The 21,071-nt window shown below is 46.2% G+C and overlaps 1 protein-coding gene across 2 annotated transcripts in view; it reads right to left on the reverse strand.

The window, feature by feature from the left end:
• The window catches only part of LOC145722727 (uncharacterized), a 184,865-nt gene that overhangs the window by 134,159 nt on the left and 29,635 nt on the right, over positions 1 to 21,071 (reverse strand). Inside the window, exon 1 of one of the 2 annotated variants that reach the window (XR_014147206.1) lies at positions 5,014 to 5,101. Coding sequence is in view for 1 of the 2 variants with exons in the window: in XM_081826940.1 (XP_081683066.1) it covers positions 8,677 to 8,851 (175 nt within the window). In the remaining variant the exon portion in view is untranslated. Of the gene's footprint in view, positions 1 to 5,013; positions 5,102 to 8,676; positions 8,852 to 21,071 lie in introns of those variants that run through there. The other variant, XM_081826940.1, reaches the window with a different exon arrangement.

Below are 21,071 nucleotides of genomic sequence, written 5' to 3' on the forward strand. Positions count from 1 at the left end.
TGAGCCTCTCAGAGGAGGGCAAACCTTCAAGTGTTTGTTGAAAACCTAATCGGATTAAAAATGCTTTGAAAGGGCTGGAAGAGGAAATAGACTCTGACCCCCTCCACTAGCCTGCAGCCTAAGCTCTGTCACTTTCCCTTCCCGCGGCCTCTGTCTCCGGGTACTATACGTATGTATGTACGTAGACAGACCCAGGTCTAGGAAGGTACCTGGGGTAGAAGTGGGAACCAACCGTCGTCGTCGTCCACTGAGAGCTACCAACTCCCCTAACTGCCAAGAAAGAGAGCTTCTGGAGACAGCTCAACCAGCCAGGATTGGAAGAAGGGTGAGCGCTACACATAGCCTTCACTTCACTCACCCCAGAGTCTGGAAGATACTTCAAGTGCCGGGCCCCTGCTTCCTGGGAGGCTCTTAATTATCAGCCACCCCACCCCCACCCCAGGTGGGTGGGTCTCCTTTCTCACAGCCAATTCATCCCAAGAAGTTCCAGGTGAAGTGAGTGTCCCAAGTGGGTTTGTCAAACAATAACTAAAGGAAAAGACAATCCTTACCAAATACTCCAGATTTTGGTTCTCTCTCTGTTGGACAACTTTACCAGATCCTGTCACCCAGTACCATCGTGCTAGGATGACCGAGCACCCCAGGTTGCCAGGGACTGTCCTGGTTTGAGCCCTTAGAGTATCCCATCCCAGGATGGTCGGGTCCATCACTGTGGCTTCCCCAACCTCCTTCCCTCCCTCCCCATGGTTTCAGATAGGCACATATTTGGGGAAGGTGGGCTTCCTGATATTGTTCCCTAATGCTCATGCCCTTGCTGGGTTTTAGAAGGAAGGAAAGTGGTGAATCTATAGGTTGAATTACTTTCTTTCAACCAAATATTTTAATTTAAAAAGAAGGAGATAGATAAGAACACTGCCAAACACTCAGCACTTTCTCTGCTGAATATACAAGGCCTTCTTGAATCCTATGAGGTAGATACCATTTTCCAGATTGGGAAAGTGTGGCCCCAAATCACAGATACTAAGTGGCAGGGTTGGGACCCCAATCCAGGCAGTGACACCAGAGCTCCCAAACTTACTGTCTTATATTGTGATCCCTAAAGATGAAGAGTCCTTGTCATTTTGATCATGGAGGACAGAAACAACCTGAAGTGACTTATGCCAGATGGACAAAGCACGCATAAGTGGAGCAACTCACCAAGAAAACGCGATTGTGAGACTGTGACCATAAGCTCTCCTATAGATGGTACCCCTGGCTGCTACGGGGAGATGACCAGTCTCGCGGACAGTTATGGCACCGAGGCCCTGCAGAGCAAGGCAGAGCTTCACCCCAGAAGCTCCTAACACGGGCCCCGCCCCCGTCCACCCTCCCAAGGGCTGCCAGATGAATCCACTCAAACCCCAGATCTGAGTGTGTTCCTCCAGCCCTGTCTGGCATGTCAGCAGCTACACTGCATAATAAAATCCAGGTCCCTCAGCCCGAGTCTCTTGTCTGTTGCCCTGAAAATAGAAGTGAGGGCCGACTCTACAGGAACCAATTTGGCAGCATAGGTCATAAACCTTGATACAAGTGCATGCCCTCTGACTTTATAATCTCTCTTCTAGGACTTTTCCCCAAGGAAATGGTTGTTAACTGGCAGTGACTGACAGAAAAAGGGTGACATTTTACACATAAAGGTGTTCATACATAGGGTTATCTGGAATGAGGAACTTGGAATAATTCCTATGACTAACGATAAAGAAATGGTTAACTAAACTATGATGCATCTGATATATCCATTCAATTGGATATTATGGAACCACTGAAATGTATGTTTATGAGTTGAAAATAGCATGGAAAATGCTTCGGCTACCATGTTAAGCATAACAAGCAGGAAATAAAATTATAAAGACAATGTGATCACAACTATGTGAAAATAAAAATACTACTTGCAGGGAAAGGACCAAAAGGAAATGAACGCCATGAAGAAGAACTTGCACTTACTAAGTAAGCATCCTGCTAATGAACTGCTTTATATTCTTATCTCACCTAACCTTCATGACAAGTTAGGAACTACTTTGATCTTCCCTTTACCAAGGAGAAAATCCAAGCTCCAAGAAGATAATTAAGCTGCCTAAAGGGTGCCCCCAGCTAATAGTGGGGGAAGAAGGGATCTGAATTCAGATTTGGCCGATTTGAGGCCCGTGCCCTCATCCTCCACACTGTTCCACACACAGGTGTAGACAGGAGCTTAATTTGGCGGGTGAACTGCAGGCAAGGGTTTCCCTCGACTTTCCACTTTATTTTCCACATTGTCTATATTAACCACTATGACACTGCTGAAACATTTTTTTTTTCATTTCAAAGGAATAATCCAGGTTTATAACACTTGGTATGTTGTATTCCTTTTTTAATGTAGGAAACAATACACTCAGGACCAAACCACATTTAACAACAACAAACCTTCATCTTCCATTCTCCACAGTTTGGCTCTCTGCTGTCCTTCTGGCCACATTTCCCACACTCCTTTCTCATCGTCGTTAAATCACTAAGCTATTAGGTGACATGGTCGGGTCTACATTTCGGAAAGAACACCTCTGGTGGGGAGAGGCAGGTGGAGAGGCAGCTGGAGGTGGTGGGGGCAGGTGAAGGGGTCCCTCTGGAGATAAGCCAGCAAATGGCCAGGGCATAACACACTCGTGGAAGGGACATGCTCACAGTGTCCGAGAGAAGACAAACCATCCATGGAAAAGCATCAGCAGTAAACAAAAGAAATAGCAGGAGGACTGGGAGCCAGGACCTGAGGGGATCCCACCCCCCCACCCCCCGCACTCCCCGCATGCACCCCACCCACCCCCAACCCCATTCGCCACTGCCGCTGTCTCAGGGCCCCCTGTCTGTGGCTCCAAGGAAGCCAGGAGACACGAAGGCCTTGAGCCAGGATAGAAGTGGTGAGGGCAGTAGGACCACCACCAGCCACACGGCCATTCTGGACCCAGCCTCCCTTGGGGTGCTTTTTTTCTAGTTTGAGGGAGAAAGCAGGCTTTTTTACAAGACAGCTTGGCTGCAACAGAGCAGTAGCAACACAAAGTGTGAAAAGTTGCAACAAAGATGCTCATATTTCACTCACTTTTCCCCATCTTAGCACATTGGAGGGCTTTCCAAGTAAGGAAGCCATAATATCGCTGGGGAAAATAAAATGCAAAGAGGAAACTTTCAACAGTGTTTCTTAGCCTTTGGGGGGTCTGAGAACGGCCTCCGGAGAGGCTGTTTAAATGCTGATTTTTCAGGCTCACCCGTGAACATTCTGATTTCATAGATCCCGCTCAAGCTCAAGAGTCTACCTTTTATTGAGCATCTCCCCAAGTTGCTGTTGGATCCTACCTGCTAAGAAACCCTGACTTACAGTGTTTTGCGGATGTAAGGATTGACATCTGCTTCTCCCTCTGCCCCTCACCCCGCTCTTGTGCGCTCTCTCAAATAAATAAAATCTTAAAAAAAAAAAACCTTTTTTTTAACAGTACCGCATTAGGTAAAGTAGAAAACAGACATACGGGGTGTCTGGGTAGCTCAGTAGGTTAAGCATCTGATTTTTGGTTTTGGCTCTTGTCATGATCTCAGGGTTGTGAGATCAAGCTCGCCTCGGGCTCTGTGCTGAGAGTAGAGTCTGCTTGGGATTCCTTCTCTCCCTCTCCTTCTGCCTCTCTCCCCCACTCACGCACATGCTCCCTCTCTCTCTCTCTCTCCCTCTAAAATAAACAAATCAATTTAAAAAAGAAAGAAAGAAAGAAAGAAAAAAGAAAACAGACATCCCCCTTCACTGTCTCTCCTCCACCACCAGGCTAATCCTACTCTTCAAACTAACCAGTGTGAATAGTCTGGTACATATTAGCAAACAAGTCACACTTTTTCTCTGTGTCTTTTCATTTTTTAACAATAACTTATGCCTACAAGAATGTGATGAAAATGACCCTCAAAATTACTGGTCGAAATGCAAATTAATATAGCCCTTTTGAAAAGCAATTTAGCAATGTATATCAAAAATCATAAAACAGGGCGCCTGGGTGGCTCAGTTGGTTAAGCGACTGCCTTCGGCTCAGGTCATGATCCTGGAGTCCCAGGATCGAGTCCCACATCGGGCTCTCTGCTCGGCAGGGAGTCTGCTTCTCCCTCTGACCCTCCTCCCTCTCATGCTCTCTGTCTCTCATTCTCTCTCTCTCAAATAAATAAATAAAATCTTAAAAAAAAATAAAAATATTAAAAAAAAAAAATCATAAAACATTTAGGGTGCCTGGGTGGCTCAGTTGGTTAAGCGACTGCCTTCGGGTCAGGTCATGATCCTGGAGTCCCTGGATAGAGTCCCGCATCAGGCTTCCTGCTCGGCAGGGAGTCTGCTTCGTCCTCTGACCCTATCCCCTCTCAGGTGTTCTCTCTCTCTCATTCTCTCTCTCTCAAATAAATAAATAAAATCGTTAAAAAAAAAATCATAAAACATTTATATTCTAAGACCTACCAATTCCATGTGTAAGAATCCCTCCCAAGGATAGCACTCTCCTGGAATAGTATGCATTTTTTTTAAAAAAGATTTTATTTATTTATTTGAGAGAGAGAGAGCACAAGCTGGAATGAGGGGAGGGGCAGAGGAGGAAGAAGAGGGAGAGAGAGAATCTCAGGCAGACTCCCAGCTGAGAGTGGAGCTCGAAGCAGGGCTCAGTTTCAGGAATGCTGAGATCATGACCTAAGCTGAAATCAAGAGTCAGACACTTAACCGACTTAGCCACCCAGGCATCCCCCTTGTTTTTTCAATTGTGGTAAGAATACTTAACATCAGATCTACCCTATAAACCAATTTTTGAGTGTATAATACATTACTGTTGACTATAGGGACAATGTTGTATAGCAGATCTCTAGAACTTACTCATCTTGCTTAACTAAAACGTTATGCCCACTGATTAGTAATTCCCATTTCTCCCTCCCTCCCTCCAGCCCCTAACACCACCATTCCACTGTTTCTGTGAAGACTACTCTACATACCTCATAAAGGGAATCATGTAGTATTTCATTTAGCATGATGTCCTTAAGGTTCATCCATGTTGTCACATATTGTAGAATGTCCTTCATTTTTTTTTTTTTAAGATTTTATTTATTTATTTGAGAGAGAGAGAATGAGAGAGAGAGAACACATGAGAGGGGATAGGGTCAGAGGACGAAGCAGACTCCCTGCCGAGCAGGAAGCCTGATGCGGGACTCGATCCCGGGACTCCAGGATCATGACCTGAGCCGAAGGCAGTCGCTTAACCAACTGAGCCACCCAGGCGCCCGAATGTCCTTCATTTTTAAGGCTGAATAGTACTCCATTATATGTATATACCAGTTTCTTTATCCATTCATCTGTCGATGGACACTTAGATTGCTTCCACATCTTGGCTGTTGTGAATAGTGCTACAATGAACATAGGAGTGCTAATATCTCTTTGACATCCTGATTTCAATATTTTTGGGTAAATATCCAGAAGTGAGATTGTTAGATCATAGGGTATTTCTATTTTTAATTTTTTTTTAAGAACCTCCATACTGTTTTCCAAAGCAGCTGCACCATTTTGCATTCCTCCCAAATGTGTGCAAGGGTTCAAACGTCTCCACATCCTTGCCAACACTTTTTTTTCTTTTATAAAAGCCATCTTGACAGGTGTGAGATGATATCTCATTGTGGTTTGATTTGCATTCCCCTGATAATTAGTAACAGTGATCATTTTTTCATTTACCTGTCAGCCTCTTTGTCCTCTTTAGAGAAATGTCCTCTCAAGCCCTAGCCCACTTGAATCAGGAAATCAGGCTTTTTAAACTATTGAGTTTTAAGAAGTATGCAATTATTTAAAATGACATCATGAAGTAACAAAGAAGATAGTTCTGATGATGTTAGTGAAAAAGAAAAAGAGCATAAACATTTTACATATCCTCCAATTATCGTTTTTATTTTTCTAATTTAGTTTTTTAAAACAGGTTAAACTAAGGAAATAAAACTAAATTGCTAAACAGTATGTTACGGAGGTGTTATTTGAGTGAAACTTCTCTCTCTCTTTTTTTAAACTTGCAGGTTTGGTTTTTTTTTTAAGGTTTATTTCTTTATTTTAGAGAAAGAGAGAAAGTGCATGTGCACGAGCCCAGGGGAGGGGCAGAGGGAGAGGGAGAGATACAGACTCCCTGCTGAGAGCAGAGCCCTAAGTGGGGCTCCATCCCAGGACCCTGAGATCCTGACCTGAGCAAAATCAAGAGTTGGAAGCTCAACCAAATGAGCCACCCACGCGCCCCTTGAGTGAAACATTTCTATTATTTCTCTGTTGAGTGCTCAGCACTTGGATTTTGCAGAAAGACTGACAGACCTGGGTGAGAAATCCATCTCCCACTTTCCACATGTACAACTTCTTTTTTTTAAAGTAGGCTCCACTCCCGGCATGAAGCCCAACCCGGGGCTTGAGCTCATAACCCTGAGATCAAGATCTGAGAGGAGATCAAGGGTCGGACGCTTAACAGACTGAGCCACCCAGGCGCCCCTCCACATGTACAACTTTGAGGACTTCATGTAACTTCCCTGAGCCTCAGTTCCTTATGGACATAGTAGGAGATAAAAATTATCACCTAAACTTAATTCAAGAATTAAAATAAGGGGCACCTGGGTGGCTCAGTCGTTAAGCGTCTGCCTTCAGCTCAGGTCATGATCCCAGGGTTATTTGTCTGTATTCTCTGTGATGGGTCACATTTCACAAATCAATACTTAAACACTGGGATTTAAAAATGGGGGTCAAAATTTTGATAGCTCTCATTTTTCTCATAGGACCCTCTCTTAAGCCCATTCTTTACCTCTGAAAGGGACATTGTATGAAATGCATTACAGTGACAAGGCACTATGCCCGGTTAATTGAAATAATGAAATGGGAATAAGATTTGCAAATTGCAAAGTACCTAAAAGTGTAATGCATCATGAATGCATTTGGATGGGATGACCCCGAACGGACGGTGAGGGGACAAAGGCCCAAATACCTAGAGTATTTATGTGAGGTACAATAATGCATTACATGAACACATTAAATACAGGGGACAGGCAAGTGAAGATGGAATGTGGAGGGGCCGTGTGTCAAAAAAAAAAATCACCAGACTCTTCCAGTGTCTGGGCAAATGCTTCCAAGAGGAGGCAAGACTTTGAAGGGTAATGAGAGTAAGAATAATTATCTCGGGATGCCTTTCAGCCAATCAGAAGAGCAATTTCTGGGACTACTTTCATCTAATTTATCACTAGTCCTGTCTATTAGGCTTGGCTCCACATCTTTTACTTTGGAGTTAATCACAAGGGTTACTCTGAGCCCATGATTATAGGAAGTCTCTCCTTTCTAAGCACCATTTAGAAATAGAAACTAAAGTATGACTATTTTATTATCATTACCCTGATAGTGTGGTCAGCCTTACTCTTCCTAAAATTCCAAAAGCACTTGTTCCAGAAAATATACAACTATATCTAGTTAATAGTAAAAAAAAAAAAAGAAGGGGTGCCTCTGTTGGTTGAGCATCTGACTTTGGCTCAGGTCATGGTTTCCAGGTCCTAGGATTGAGCTGTGCATCGGGCTCCTTGCTCAGCAGGGAGTCTGCTTGTCCCTCTGCCACCTCCCGCCACCCCCCACTTATGTTCGCTCTCTCAGATAAATAAATAAAATCTTTTAAAAATAGTAAAAAAAAAAAAAAATCCTCTTTATTCACCCCATCTCCTATCCTTCCTTGGAGGGAACTGCTGCTTGGATATGTATTCTTCCACACCTTGAATTTTACATATACATATGATATATTCACATGTGCATGCATGTGTGTGCACACACACACACACAATTATTTTTACACAAATAAGATCACACTCCCTGCTACTTGAATTTTTCACTTGAGAATAACTCAATGACATCTTTCTTTATCTGGAGTTACAGGCATGTGTGTGGTGGTTCTAGACCTTGGGGCCTGCCAGCTTGAAGTCCAGCTTCCCCACTTACTAGCTATGTGATCTTAGGCAAATTACTTAATACCTCTTTCCCCATCTATAAAAATATTCTTTTTCTTTCCTTTTTTTAAGATTTTATTTATTTATTTGAGAGAGAGAGAGAGACAGAGCGTGAATGGGGGGAGGAGGGAGAAGCCGACTCCCAGCTGAGCAGAGAGCCCAACGTGGGGCTCGATCCCCAGACCCAGAGATCATGACCTGAGCCGAAGATAGACGCTTAACCAAATGAGCCACCCAGGCGTCCCCTATAAAAATATTCTAATAGTAACCAAAGGACTGTTGTGAAGATGGAATGGGTTAATATTGTAAATATGTAAATATTATAAAATACGTAAAGCACTTAGGATAGCGTGTAGAGTAAGTACTGTAGGTGTGTTGGCCATTGTCATTGTAGTAGACCCCCTTATCCATAGGCAGTACATTCCAAAACCCCCAGTGGATGCCAGAAACCATGGACTGTTTCAAGCCCTATATATGCTATGTATTTTCCTATACATACATACCTATGATAAATTTAAATTTAAGAATCTGGCACAGTAAAAGATTAACAATAGTAACCAATAATAAAATAGAACAATTGTAACAATACACTGTAATAAAAGTTAGGTGAATGTGGTCTCTCCCTTTCTAGCAAAATACCCTATTTACTGTACTGACCTTTCTTTCTGTGATCAAGGGAGATGATGAAATGCCTCCATGATGAGATGAAGTGAGGTGAATGACACAGGAACCATGACAGAGGGCTAGGCTACGTTCGACCTTCTGCAGATTCTTCAGAAGGGTCATCTGCTTCTGAACTTCGAACTTCAGTTGACCATGGGTAACCAGAACTCTGAAAAGCAAAACTTTGAACGGTGGGGGAGAAGGGAACTCCTATATTTGCTTTGTTCTCTTCTTTAATGCTCATGTAGTGTTCCATCATGTGGATGAACTGTAATTTATGAAGCCCATCCCCTGCTGAGACACACATTGGCGATTTCCTACTTTTTGCATTTCTGAACATAGATCTTTGTATATGTGGGCAAACATCCCTCTAGGATAGTTTCCAAGGAATGGAATTGCTGCATTGAAGGTCATATTCCTTTTTTATGAAAGATGTTGCCAAATTTCTCTCCAAGAGGCTGCACTAATTGACATCATGGCCAATGGTTTATGCGTGCCTGTCTCCAGGCATCTCCACAACCCTGGCAGCCTGGATCTTTGGCGTCCTCATTTCTGCATTCGCCTTCCCTCCGTGAAACCTCAATCAAAACCACCAACAATGCATTTGTTGAAGTCCCCGGGACACCTAATCCCTTTGTCTTTTCTAAAAAGGAATGAGGCGTTTTTAGCCCTGACAGGCCTTCAGTTGCCTGGACACAGCCCTGGGTTGACTTTGAAAAATACAAATAAAACGCACTTGCTGTTCCCTAACACCCTCAGAGAAGCTCAAGGGGGCCCATGTGAGGCCCACTGCTCTGCTCTCTATCACGTGCAAAAAGATTTTCAATAGCAGCTGGTGTTTTCCTGGGTGGAGATCAGAGCCAGCGTTTGTATATAAATATTATCCGAGGGCTGGAGGGAGAATCAGGCTAGAAGCAGAGGCTGCAACATCCCAGTTGTCTTGTTAATGGGGGGCGGGGGGATGCAAGAGCAGTGAGCACCCCCATCCTTCTCCTGAGCTCCCTGTAGAAAGGCGAAGCGTCCCAGGCAGGGGCCCATGCCGCCAGGGCGGCTTGTAATAAAACCAAGGTGGGAGTGGGTGCAGATCGTGGCTGGAAATCCACAGCTGGCAGAGAGGGAGGGCAGAGAGGTACATCTACAGGGCCCAGACTGCGGTTCTGTCGCCTGTCTGGCAGAGTGAGCCCCTGCAGCCACCTGGGTCCTTAGACCACAGCTCCCGTCCCGTAAGGACATGATGACCACTGACTGACGAGGCCCCTCTGGCTTCCTCTCCAGTGTTGCACGTCACAGGGTGACTTGTGGCTTTGCTTGAGGACCTCTCCGAACAGAGGCAAGCTGTGCAGAGATGGGCTCTGGCCCAGGCAGGAATGTCAACAATTCTGAGGGTTGCCCCTGCTAAGCTGTGCAAGCCCAAAGCCATTCATCTTCCAAACTTGTTTTTCAGGCTTACTATTTTATGGCTCAAAACCCATTCACCTTTGTTCTTTCAACTGTCTGCTTGCCTCCCACCATTCCCAGGGACCCAGGTCAGGTCAGGGAGGCGGGAGAAGGCAGGCGAGCCTCTACAACAGGGGGTTCTATGGATCAGAGCAAATTCCAGGGAGGAGACCCAGGGACCCTGGCTTGTGTCCGTAGCAGAGGGAATAACTCAGATGACTATCTCAGGCACTCGACGTGAGTTAGGCTTCCCCTTCCTATACAGCGCATGTGGGAGGGTCAGCGGGAAGAAAGGAGGCCCACAGATTCAGGGTCTCCCTTGGGTCTAACCAGCGGCAGTGTACAGCATAGGAAAGCTCACCGTGCCTCAGCTTCCTTTTCTCTGAGAGCCTGGACCTAAACACCCAACACCCTGCATTTCATGAAATGCACAAAATAGGTATTTGTTAAGTGTGGGCTATGTGTTCTAGACACTGTGGACACAGCAATAATCAGACCAGTGCCTGCCCTCACGTTGACGTTCCCAGTGAAGTAAATAGTAGTAATAGTATCATGCTTACTACTGAGGGACCCAGGTTTATGAAGAGACAAGGTCACACAGCTCCCACAGGGGCTGCATGGCTCTCTCTACCCACAAATACAAACAACAGCTTAACCAGGTCACTGTGAAGCTCACAGAGCTAAAGCTTCAGAGCTCTCGCCCACAGCAGCCCCTTCCAAGGCCCTGGAAAGAAACATATGCACATGGTCTTGGGTTTCTCTAAGCTCTGCCAAAGTCAAGTCTCAACCACAAGTGGAAAGAGCGCTGTCTCCCCCCACCCCGGTTTCCCTTCTGTTACGCCTGCCCTCCTGTTGTGTGATGTTACAGTGGCCTCAGCATTCAGGGAACACCCAAGCAGGAGTCAAACTGGTGAACTGGTGGGACACTGAGTTTATAGCAGGATGTATTTATGTGGTTCGCAGTCTCTCCCGCGTACAATGAGTGACTGCAAACGCTCCAGGGCAGACACAGCTCCCAAGAATATTCCTGCACCCAAGCGCCCACCAGCCCCGGTTCCAGCCACACCAGCGGGTGAGACAGCACATGAACCTGTCCTACGGTGCCCGATGCTGAAGTATGTGGTAGAGAGGAAAGAGAAAGGTTAAAATGTATGGAGTCAGATGCCAACCTGGGAGAAATGCTTCCAGTTAGGAGACCTGTATAATTATAAGTGGAGGATTCAGCTCCTGTGGTCAAAGGGGAGATTCTCTTCTGTCAGAAATATACTTGATGCATGCACTTACAATGAACCCTAGTTTCTTTTTTCTTTTTTTTAAGATTTATTCATTTATTTTTGAGAGAGAGAGAGAGAGAGAGAGCACGAGCAGGAGGTTGCAGAGGGAGAAGGAGAGAGAATCTCAAGCAGACTCCTCACTGAGCATGGAGCCTGATGTGGGGCTCGATCTCACGACCCTGAGATCACAACCCAAGCTGAAACCAAGAGTCAGACGCTCAACCAACTGCACCACCCAGGGGCCCCAGCTTTTTCATTTTAATGGAATCACACAACACAGAATTTACCAAAATTCCTCTGTTTATGGGACATGAACATGTAGTAATACTACAAACAGTGCGTGTGTCTATGTGAATTTGCTCACTTTCTGTGTCTAAACTGTTAATAATGAAGGACAAATTTCGGCAGCCATCTCTTACTTGGCATCCTGGCCATCCTCAGACCTCTGGTGAAGCCCAAGATTGTTAAAAAGAGGACCAAGAAGTTCATCCGGCACCAGTCAGACCAATGTGTCAAAATTAAGCACTAGTGGCGGAAACCCAGAAGCAGTGACAACAGGGTGCAAAGAAGATTCAAGGGCCAGATCTTGATGCCCAACCCTAGTTATGGAAGCAACAAGAAAGCAAAGCACAGGGGCACCTGGGTGGCTCAGTTGGTTAAGCGACTGCCTTCGGCTCAGGTCATGATCCTGGAGTCCCGGGATCAAGTCCCACATCGGGCTCCCCGCTCAGCAGGGAGTCTGCTTCTCCCTCTGACCCTCCCCCTCTCATGCTCTCTGTCTCCCATTCTCTCTCTCAGATAAATAAATAAAACTTTAAAAAAAAAAAAGAAAGCAAAGCATATGCTGCCCAGTGGCTTCCCGAAGTTCCTAGTCCACAAGGTCAAGGAGCTTGAAGTGCTGCTGATGTGCAATGAGCCCTACCGTGCAGAGATTGCTCTCAATGTCTCCTCCAAGAACCGCAAAGCCACTGTGGGAAGAGCAGCCCAGCTGGCCCTCAGAGTCGCCAATCCCCATGCCACGCTGTGCAGCGAAGAATATGGATAGACAGCTGATGTGCACGTCATATTTGTGTTAATAAAGCCATAAAACTACAAAAACAAAAAAAAGACACATTTGGATCAACCATGCTAGAGAAAAGGCTGAATTGTCTTTTATTCTCTCCACAGAAAATTATTTTGGAAAATCATTATCATAGGAAGAAATGATCAAAGACTATGAAGCTAGAAAATGTAGGAATAAAAAGTATGATGGAGGTGTGTCAGGCAGTTAATTAAGAAAAATGTTATTCTTTTGGATTTTTATAGTGTTTGAGGTATCTTGTCAGTTTTTAAAATATGCAAATTGTTGCAGCTCTTTTCTCTATTTTTTTCTTTACTTTTTTAAATTGTAAGTATAGCTGACATACAATACTATATATTTTTTTCTCTAAATAGTTACTTACATTCTTAATATTGGATTCCTAATTGTTATTCTTTCTCTTAAAGACAGCTCTCCAATCGTACAAGCTTTGACCCCCATAAAACCTTGACCCTCCCGGGCAGCCGCCATCTCCTGAGCATCAGGATGTGCCAGGAACTCTGAGAGATCCTTCTCTGTGGATTATTTAAACTTAATCTTCAATCAGCCCACAGAGGTAAACTGAGGCTTAGAGCATTTATTCCAAATAACACAGCTCATTCTGCAGAGTAATAGCAAGGATTCAAAATCACATGGCGTCTGGAGCGGAGCCCCACACGCAAAGTAAGAACTTTTATGACAATCTATGTTTTTCTCCCTGAGCTCAAGATTCCTCATATTTAAAGACGAAGGGGTCAAAAGAGATTTAAATACCTGCATGTGCACAGAGGACAAGATATACATTACTGGTGATGGTGGCCGCCTCTCTGGGATAAACACTGGGCGCATCTTCCCATTTGTAAGTAACTTAACATATGAAAGTCCTTAGCACAGTGCCTGGCACGTGACAAGCACCCAATAAATATTAGCTATTGCTATTTGTTAGTGCTATTGCCAATTACTTAAATAAATTAATTTTAAAAAATTAAAAGGTGGGCGCTGATGCTTAAAATCTCTTCCAGCTGGATTTGGTGTTTGTTTCGGTAACAGTTCCTAGCACATTCCAGTGCCAGGGGCTCTAGGGCACTATTGTGTTTAATACTCCCTGCATCTCTGTGCGGTAAGTACTGTTCTCATTCCATTCTGCAAATATGGAAACCGAGGCACAGAGGGGTTAAGTAACATACCCTAGGTCACACAACCAATGAAGCAGAGGATAGGATGAACACCCAGGCTGGTGACTCTAAAGGCCAAATAAGAGAATGGCCTCACTGGCTCCTCTCCTAGTATGATTCGTGGGTGTCCTAGCATCTTTTTCACTCTTAACGTGCGCATCGCCAATGAAATCCATGTAAAGCAGGACAGTCATCAAGGAGCCTAGTGTGGGACATCTGCTGTCACTGCAGATGTGAAGGTGGCAGAAAAGCCCTACAGGGCTTATTAACAGCTAGAAATTCAGAAGGAAGGGAGTCAAGGATGGATAAGGAAGGAAGGAAACGCGTGAAGCATCTACCCTGAGTCTGACAGTGGACTGGACTGTTCCTCAGCTACCCTCCCATCACTGCAAAGGGGAGTCCCTCTCATCTTCATGCCCATTTCTGAGCTGAGCAAGCAAGCCTGAGAGTTCAAGAAGTCCCTAGGTGGTGGGGCCTTGGAAAACCCAGGCCCGGGGAGGAGGGGGTGGCTCACTGCTCTCTGACAGCAAAGGGCATCTCCCAGCAGGCCCTCCTTCCCCTGCTCCTCCAGGCTCTCCTCGGCCTGCACAGCCTAAAGCAAGTATTTCTATACAGCACAGCTCAACTCAGCAGGCCTGGGTGGCCTCTGTCCTACTGGAAAACCTTTGGGGACAGGAGGTCTCCTGAGTCTGTTTGCCAAAACAGGGACTCTTTGTCACAGGGAGAGAGGTGGGTGAGCCCATGAGTTCTGTTGCACAGAAGGCAATGGACCCAGGAGCCTACAGCCATCTTGCAGGGAAAAAGCTCTTTTGGAATCTCTACTCCGTTCAGGAGCATTGAGGACATACCCTCCAAGCACTTGCCACCTTGGCCTCTGTCTGATCTTTAAGTGCAGCTCTGACCTTTGCCTGCCTTGCATGTAGGAATGTGATGGTCTACATAAGGGGCTTGGACTACTGTGGACTTCTGGCAACAACCACCTAAGAAAAGTCTTGTTATATCAAAGCTATGTGACCTTGGGCGTGTCACTTGACCTCTTCGATTTGGTTTCCTTATCTGTAAAATGAAGATTACAAATTAATAATTGTTTCTATACAATGAAGGATGACCCTCCAATCCACCCTAGATTGCAGGTGCCTTGAAAAGAGTGAACATTCTGACTCACCTTAGCATTTCCTTCAAGGTGCCATCCTAACAAGGCGACTTACTCCACAGAAGGGGCTCAGCCCAGTTTGCTAATTTAAGGCAAACTGGGTAGTGCAAAACAGTATGTGTTATGGGTCATCCAAAGCTGGATTCAAATCCTGCCTCTGCCACTAACTTCCTATGAGGAGGCTTTCAGCGTTTGGTCATCACTCATAACTACGGCTCTAGGGCCCTTACGTTGGAAAACTCTAGTTTCTCATAGTGTTTTCATAAAGTGAGGCACAGAGGAACCCTGGCTATTTCCAAGGCAGGTGGGGGTGGCATTCAAGGCCACAGTGAGTGCAAAGTAGGCTAGCACAGGTCTAGGAAAAGCATAAATCAAAAGAGGATGCCTGGGTGGCTCAGTGGGTTGAGCGTCTGCCTTCGGCTCAGGTCCTGGGATCGAGCTCAAACACCGCTGGGATTGAACCCAAGCACCACGAGGCGGTGAGCTCCCCGCTCAGCGGGGAGCCTGCTGCTCCCTCTGTCTTCCTCCCCACTCTGCTCTCTCTCTAGCTCTGCTCTCTCTCTCAAATACATAAAATCTTTAAAAAAACACGTACACAAAAGAGGATGTTAAACTAATGTAACAGCAGACTAGATCCACAACATGCTATTCGAAAGCTAGAATTTTGCTAATATGCAAAGATAATATCACAAGTTTGTGTTTTCAGGGACTCCTTTTCTGGTTATTCCAGGAAAGGTTTTATGAGCCTTGTTTTTCTCTCCCCCCCCACATTGTGAATGTGGAAATGGTTCCATTAGCAAAGATATATGAATTTTTAACAACCCCCCCACCAAAAAAAAACGGTCTATTGACATAAACGAATCTTCATCTTCATTTCATATTGATAAGCTGCAGCGCTGACATAAACAATGCGTTTTGTTTTTCCCTTAAAACTGTCTTGTCATTCTAAGAACACAATGCTGTTTGCCAACGTTCTTTTAAAGGACTCAGGGCGTTTCTACTGTGAAAAAAAAAATGTGTAGTGATCATTCCTTGGACTCGAAAAAGGTGTTTCTAGCAGCACTGCACTTCTCTGAACATAGGCTGAGTGGCTGCATTAAATCCTAAAGATTTACAGGAGGAACTTGAGCCAACATCTCCATCCTGGGCCAAGGAGACAAAAAGAAAAAAACAAAACAAAACAAAATAACCCCCACCTTGTACCTGGGAAGTTTTTGTTTGTTTGTTTGTTTTTTAAAGATTTATTTATTTGAGAGAGAGAGAGAGGCAGAGCATGAACAGGAGGGGCAGAGGGAGAGGGAGAATCTCAAGCAGGCTCCCTGCTGAGTGCAGAGCCCAAGGCCAACGTGGGGCTCCATCTCAAGGCCCTAAGGTCATGACCTGAGCAGAAAACCAAGAGTCAGATGCCCAACCGACTGCACCACCCCGGGCACCCCCGTGCCTGGGAAGTTCTTAAGAAACAATTTCCTGGTTTTCCCTGCCAGCTACGCTGCCCTTCTTTTATTTATTTATTTATCTATTTATTTATTTATTTATTTATTTATTTGAGAGACAGCATGAGAGGGAGGAGGGTCAGAGAGAGAAGCAGACTCCCTGCCGAGCAGGGAGCCCAATGCGGGACTCGATCCTGGGACTCCAGGATCATGACCTGAGCCGAAGGCAGTCGCTTAACCAACTGAGCCACCCAAGCGCCCCTACGCTGCCCTTCTTTAGAAACCAATTTCTCCATGGGGCTAGCCCTGTTGTACCAGCTGCATCCAGCCTGGATGTGCACACGTGCGTCTGCTCGGGGAGCACCGCCCTGTATCAGGAAGAAAAGCCGTCTGGAGATGGCCAGAGGAGGGGAAAACAAAGGTCAAGCTGACAGAGGAGAAGGGCAGAGGAGTCAGAAGGCCCACACCCTGTTCTTCCTCTTGCTCCTTCAGAGCTGTGCTCTGGCAAGTCTTTTGACCTCCCCTGAGACGCAGATTCCTTTTCTGTAAAATGGGGATAGAAACTCCTCTTCCATGGACCTCGAGAGGATTGCTCCTTCCCTTCCACCCTCACCTGAGCAGACAGACAGCTGCTGCCCCCGGACCCAGCCCCCACACCCATTCACACAGCTGAAATCGAGAGCAAGGAATGCAGGGTCCGCCAACCCAAGTGTCGCGCGTGGAAGTGAGTGGAGGTCTGCGTGCTCCCCTCCGCCAGCTGCGGTGCGCTTCTGGTTCCAACAGCCCAGTCCTCCACCCTCCACACTGCGCCCTTTCCTACCACCACGGCTCAGCAGCCCTCAGCCAACGCTCTTGTCCACGAGTGCCCAAAAGGAGAAAATGGCTACACAGAGCTGCTGCAGGGCATCTTCGGTTCCTATTTTCAACAGTCATTAGGAAGGCTATAGAGGAACTCGGGGAAATGTCTATAATATAATGGTGAGTGCAAAACACGGTCACAAAAGTCATATACGTCCCTAAATTTGCAGACTTTGGATGGAATCGGGCCTGGGTCTGAATCTCAGTTCTGCCGAAGGACTTCTCAGAGCCTCCGTCTCTTCATTAAAGTAACAGGGATAATAATTCCTTCCTTCTAGACTTATTGCAAGAATTTGGTGGAAAATATGTAAGCATTGAGCACAATCCTGGCCCCGGGAGAGCCAGTTCACAGTATGTGCATATGTGCATATGGGCAAGGATAGGGAAGAGAATGCATAGCAGGCCAAAGGGCAGGGCCCTTCTAGAGATAAGACCCGCGGTGGTGGTGTTGTTTCCACTTAAGGCTGCGATATTATCTTAACAAAACATACAAACATAAATGGGGCTTTGGACTAGAATAATACAATTAAATAAGATTCCTCTAATCAACAACCCTGCCCTTCTCACTCTTGCTGGGCAGTGTTGCTCCTGTGACAGCTGCTCTTGGAACCATTTACATAAAAATCAGAAAAATCCGAAGCCTCGGGAGCTTCCCCACCCCAAGCCCAGGCAACTCTTCAGCCCCCTCTGTTATCTGTTTTCTAGAGATCACCTACATCCAGTGGGGCAGGGGGTGGCAAGGAAGCTAGGCTGGAGGATGAAGGGCAGATGCGCAGTTGGAGAACACAATAATTAGGGCCTCGGATAAATGCTTAGAGGTGTTCTCAGAGCTTTTGCACCTTGGTCCCAGAACGCCTAGACACCCTTCAGCAAACCATGAGGCTGCCCAGTAGGGTGTCAGCCACCCTGGGAAGTACATCTAGCACTGCAGCCTGGGTTTAAGGCCCGAGGTCCTGCGAGCTCAACCAGGACCATTTACAGCAGGTGGGGTGTGTTCAGTCGGAGGCGGATGACTGGGGCGGGCTTGATTTGTTCCTAGACAGTCATCGGTGGAGACAGGCTCAATTATTTTCATTACATGGAGTCAACAGCAATAGGACGAATAATGGGTCTGAGCCAGAGAAGCAAAGGTTAAAGGGAGGGGGAGAGAGTGAACCAAGGGGGGCCCCTCTCAGGCCCGCCGTGCCCAGCGAACCATGATGCCAGGATGGGTGAGCAACGGCAGGAAGACATCGGATACTTGTCTGGTCCTGCTCTGCTGGCCCCAGCATAAACTCCTAGAAGGCCACGATGGCACCTGCTGGGAGACTGACTCCAGAAGCCTTGGGTGGAAAGAACTTCAAGACGTCAGCTAAATGGTGCAGTGTTGAGAGGGCTGCACAACCTGGGGGCCCTGTCACCCCCTCTCCCTCACCCAGCTGCTCCCTTTTCCACTGCAGGAATGGCAACTCACCTTCCTAAGGGCCTCCTACAGCCAGGCACTTGGCTAAACACTTGGCGCGCACCATCTTAGTTCACTTTCCTAACAGCCTGTGAGTTATGGACTGTTGCAATCGAGGAAACTAAGGGTCCTAGAGGGTCATATGACTTGCCCAAGCTGGTTAAGTGGCAGAACTACCAAATTCAAATCTGTCTGACCCCAGGGCCCAAGCTCTCAACCCCGACACTCTTTCTTCTCCTTTTTTCTCCTCTGCTTATGTCAAAGGCTTTCTACCCTCTCCTTCACCCCCCATCAGACACCGTATCTTCTGGAGGCTTGGGGGCTCATCAGTAGACTGACCTCAGAAGAATAAAGGTGGAGGAGTTACTGTTTCTGAGATTTCTCAAGAACAGGAAACTTCCCGGGCTGCCTGCAATAAATCCAAGCCTTCCTTCCTTTGTGATTTCACCCCGGGAACAACACTCCAGGATGACTCATCTCGAGGCCGGCAGGAGATCTCCTCTGGAGACTGGAGGTGACCTTGGCCAGGCGCTCACATCCTGTGCCTGTTTTCCCGTTTGTCAAGTGGGCAGCCCCAGCCCCCCTGCCAAGCTTGTTGTGGAGTATCAGGGTGAACACCAAGCACGTGGAAAATAATTTTTTAGACAGAATGCAAAAATCGACAATCCTCAAACTCCCACCTACAGCCCACATACCAAACCCTGACCTAAACCCTCTGCAGTCCTAATTCTGCTGCAAGAGCTCACCTGCACTCTTGCATTCCTGGTGGATGGGCAAACCGTGATTACTGGAAGGGGGGAAGGTGACATGGATCATAACCCTTTTCTTTCACTGTTCCTTCCGCTCCTCGTCACCTTATTATAAGCACATAATGCTGAAAAGAGCAAGTACTCACAGAGCCCTAATTAGGCGTGCGTTTTATATATTTTTTATTATTTATTATGTTATTTATCATTTATTTATTTATTATCTATTATTTATATTTGTATATTTTTGCCTCACTGAATCCCTTTATGAGTGTCTACGACTCGCCCTACTGTATGGATGAGAAAAGCAAGCTTCAGACCAGTTGGCCGCAGAAACAAAGGTCACACAGCAGGTGTGGAAGGCCAGATTCCCTGTCAGATCTGTCAGTCTCCACCAGGACACGCCGCGTTCTCCCTCTTCGTTTCTAAAAGGACCAGCCCCAGCACTCTCCTTCCCCACTCAATTTTTCTTCATGGTTCTTCTGCTCTTCAGGAATGAAGTCACTACCGTGCCAATCCCCCACCCCGAGAGCTGGGAAACTCAGACAGGAATTTTGGGGGGCGTTCTGCCACTACTGTGGCCCACAACCACCTAGAACAATGCCTGATACACACTAGCTATTCAATAAATACTTATCAAACGTATGAATTTGGCCAAAAATTCTCATCAGCTATTTTCAACTCTTCTTCCTACTGGATGGTAAATTTGGACACAGCCATTTGTTCATCTCAGTCCCTCCTACCCCTCACCCCCACCAGAGTCTATGATGATGCTTTGAAGAGAGTAAAATATTCAATAAAAATCTGGGAACATGATTTTACTCTATTTGTTTGGAAATGGAATATGTTGGGGGTGGTCTGCCGTTTGGGGAATGGGCTTTTTCGGTTCCCCACGAGGAAAAGGGTGCTTCATGGAAAGCTGAGCAGGACTGGAAGGAGTGTGGTGCTTCTTCTCGGTGGCCCTGGGTTCCGCCCTCCCAGTCCTGCGCCAGGATGCTGACAGACAGGTGGGCTCCACAGGCTGAAGCCAAGGTACGCTCCTTGGCTTGGATTTGCCTCGTGCCTGACTCATCTTCCCTGAGCTGTGGCAAAGGGTTCAGTATACAGCTTCCTCAACTCGCTGCTGAGCAGCAGGCTGAGCGGGTGTTGGAAATGATACAGAAAAAAAACGAATCTAATTAAGCAGAGTAGGTGATAGTGTCAGGAAGAAAAAGCAAGCAAGTGGCAATTTGGATATCTGCCTGCAAATAAAAGACATGACTGTCGTTTCTCCTCTGGCTCCTGTTTGCCCTATAAATCTCAGCTCACTAATCCAAGTGTTTTAATTATCGCTGTATAATACAACATGCTGTGTTGAGCCCATCATGGGGAAATTAAAACGAAGGAGGGGGGTGGAGGGATTCAGTCTACCCCATTCTCCCATTTCTCTTGTTTACACTAATCTGAAGGTGTTTTTCCCCCTTCTGCCATAAACACAACATGGGGTTTTCCAGCATCAAATGTATTACCTTCTTCCACCCACAAAAAGGAACTTCAGGCCCTCAGCTCTTTCCCCAACCCCAGGCAACTTAGGGGCCAGGAGTCATGGCCACTTTTGACACTTAATCCCCAAGAAATCACAGGAACTAGGTCCAAAATTAAACACCAGCTCCAAAAGAAGAGTCCCTGAGTGGGAAGCGGCATGAAGGTTAAGACTAGCATTAGAATCTCACCTCCACCCCCTACTAGCTGTGCGACCTTGGGCAAGTCACTAAACCTCTCTGAGTCTCAGCTTCCTCAAAACACAGCACTAAGAGGAGTAAATAACATACTGCC

This window comes from Leptonychotes weddellii, chromosome 7, assembly GCF_054177405.1.
Source record: "Leptonychotes weddellii isolate Sample4059 chromosome 7, ASM5417740v2, whole genome shotgun sequence".
NCBI lineage: Eukaryota > Metazoa > Chordata > Mammalia > Carnivora > Phocidae > Leptonychotes > Leptonychotes weddellii.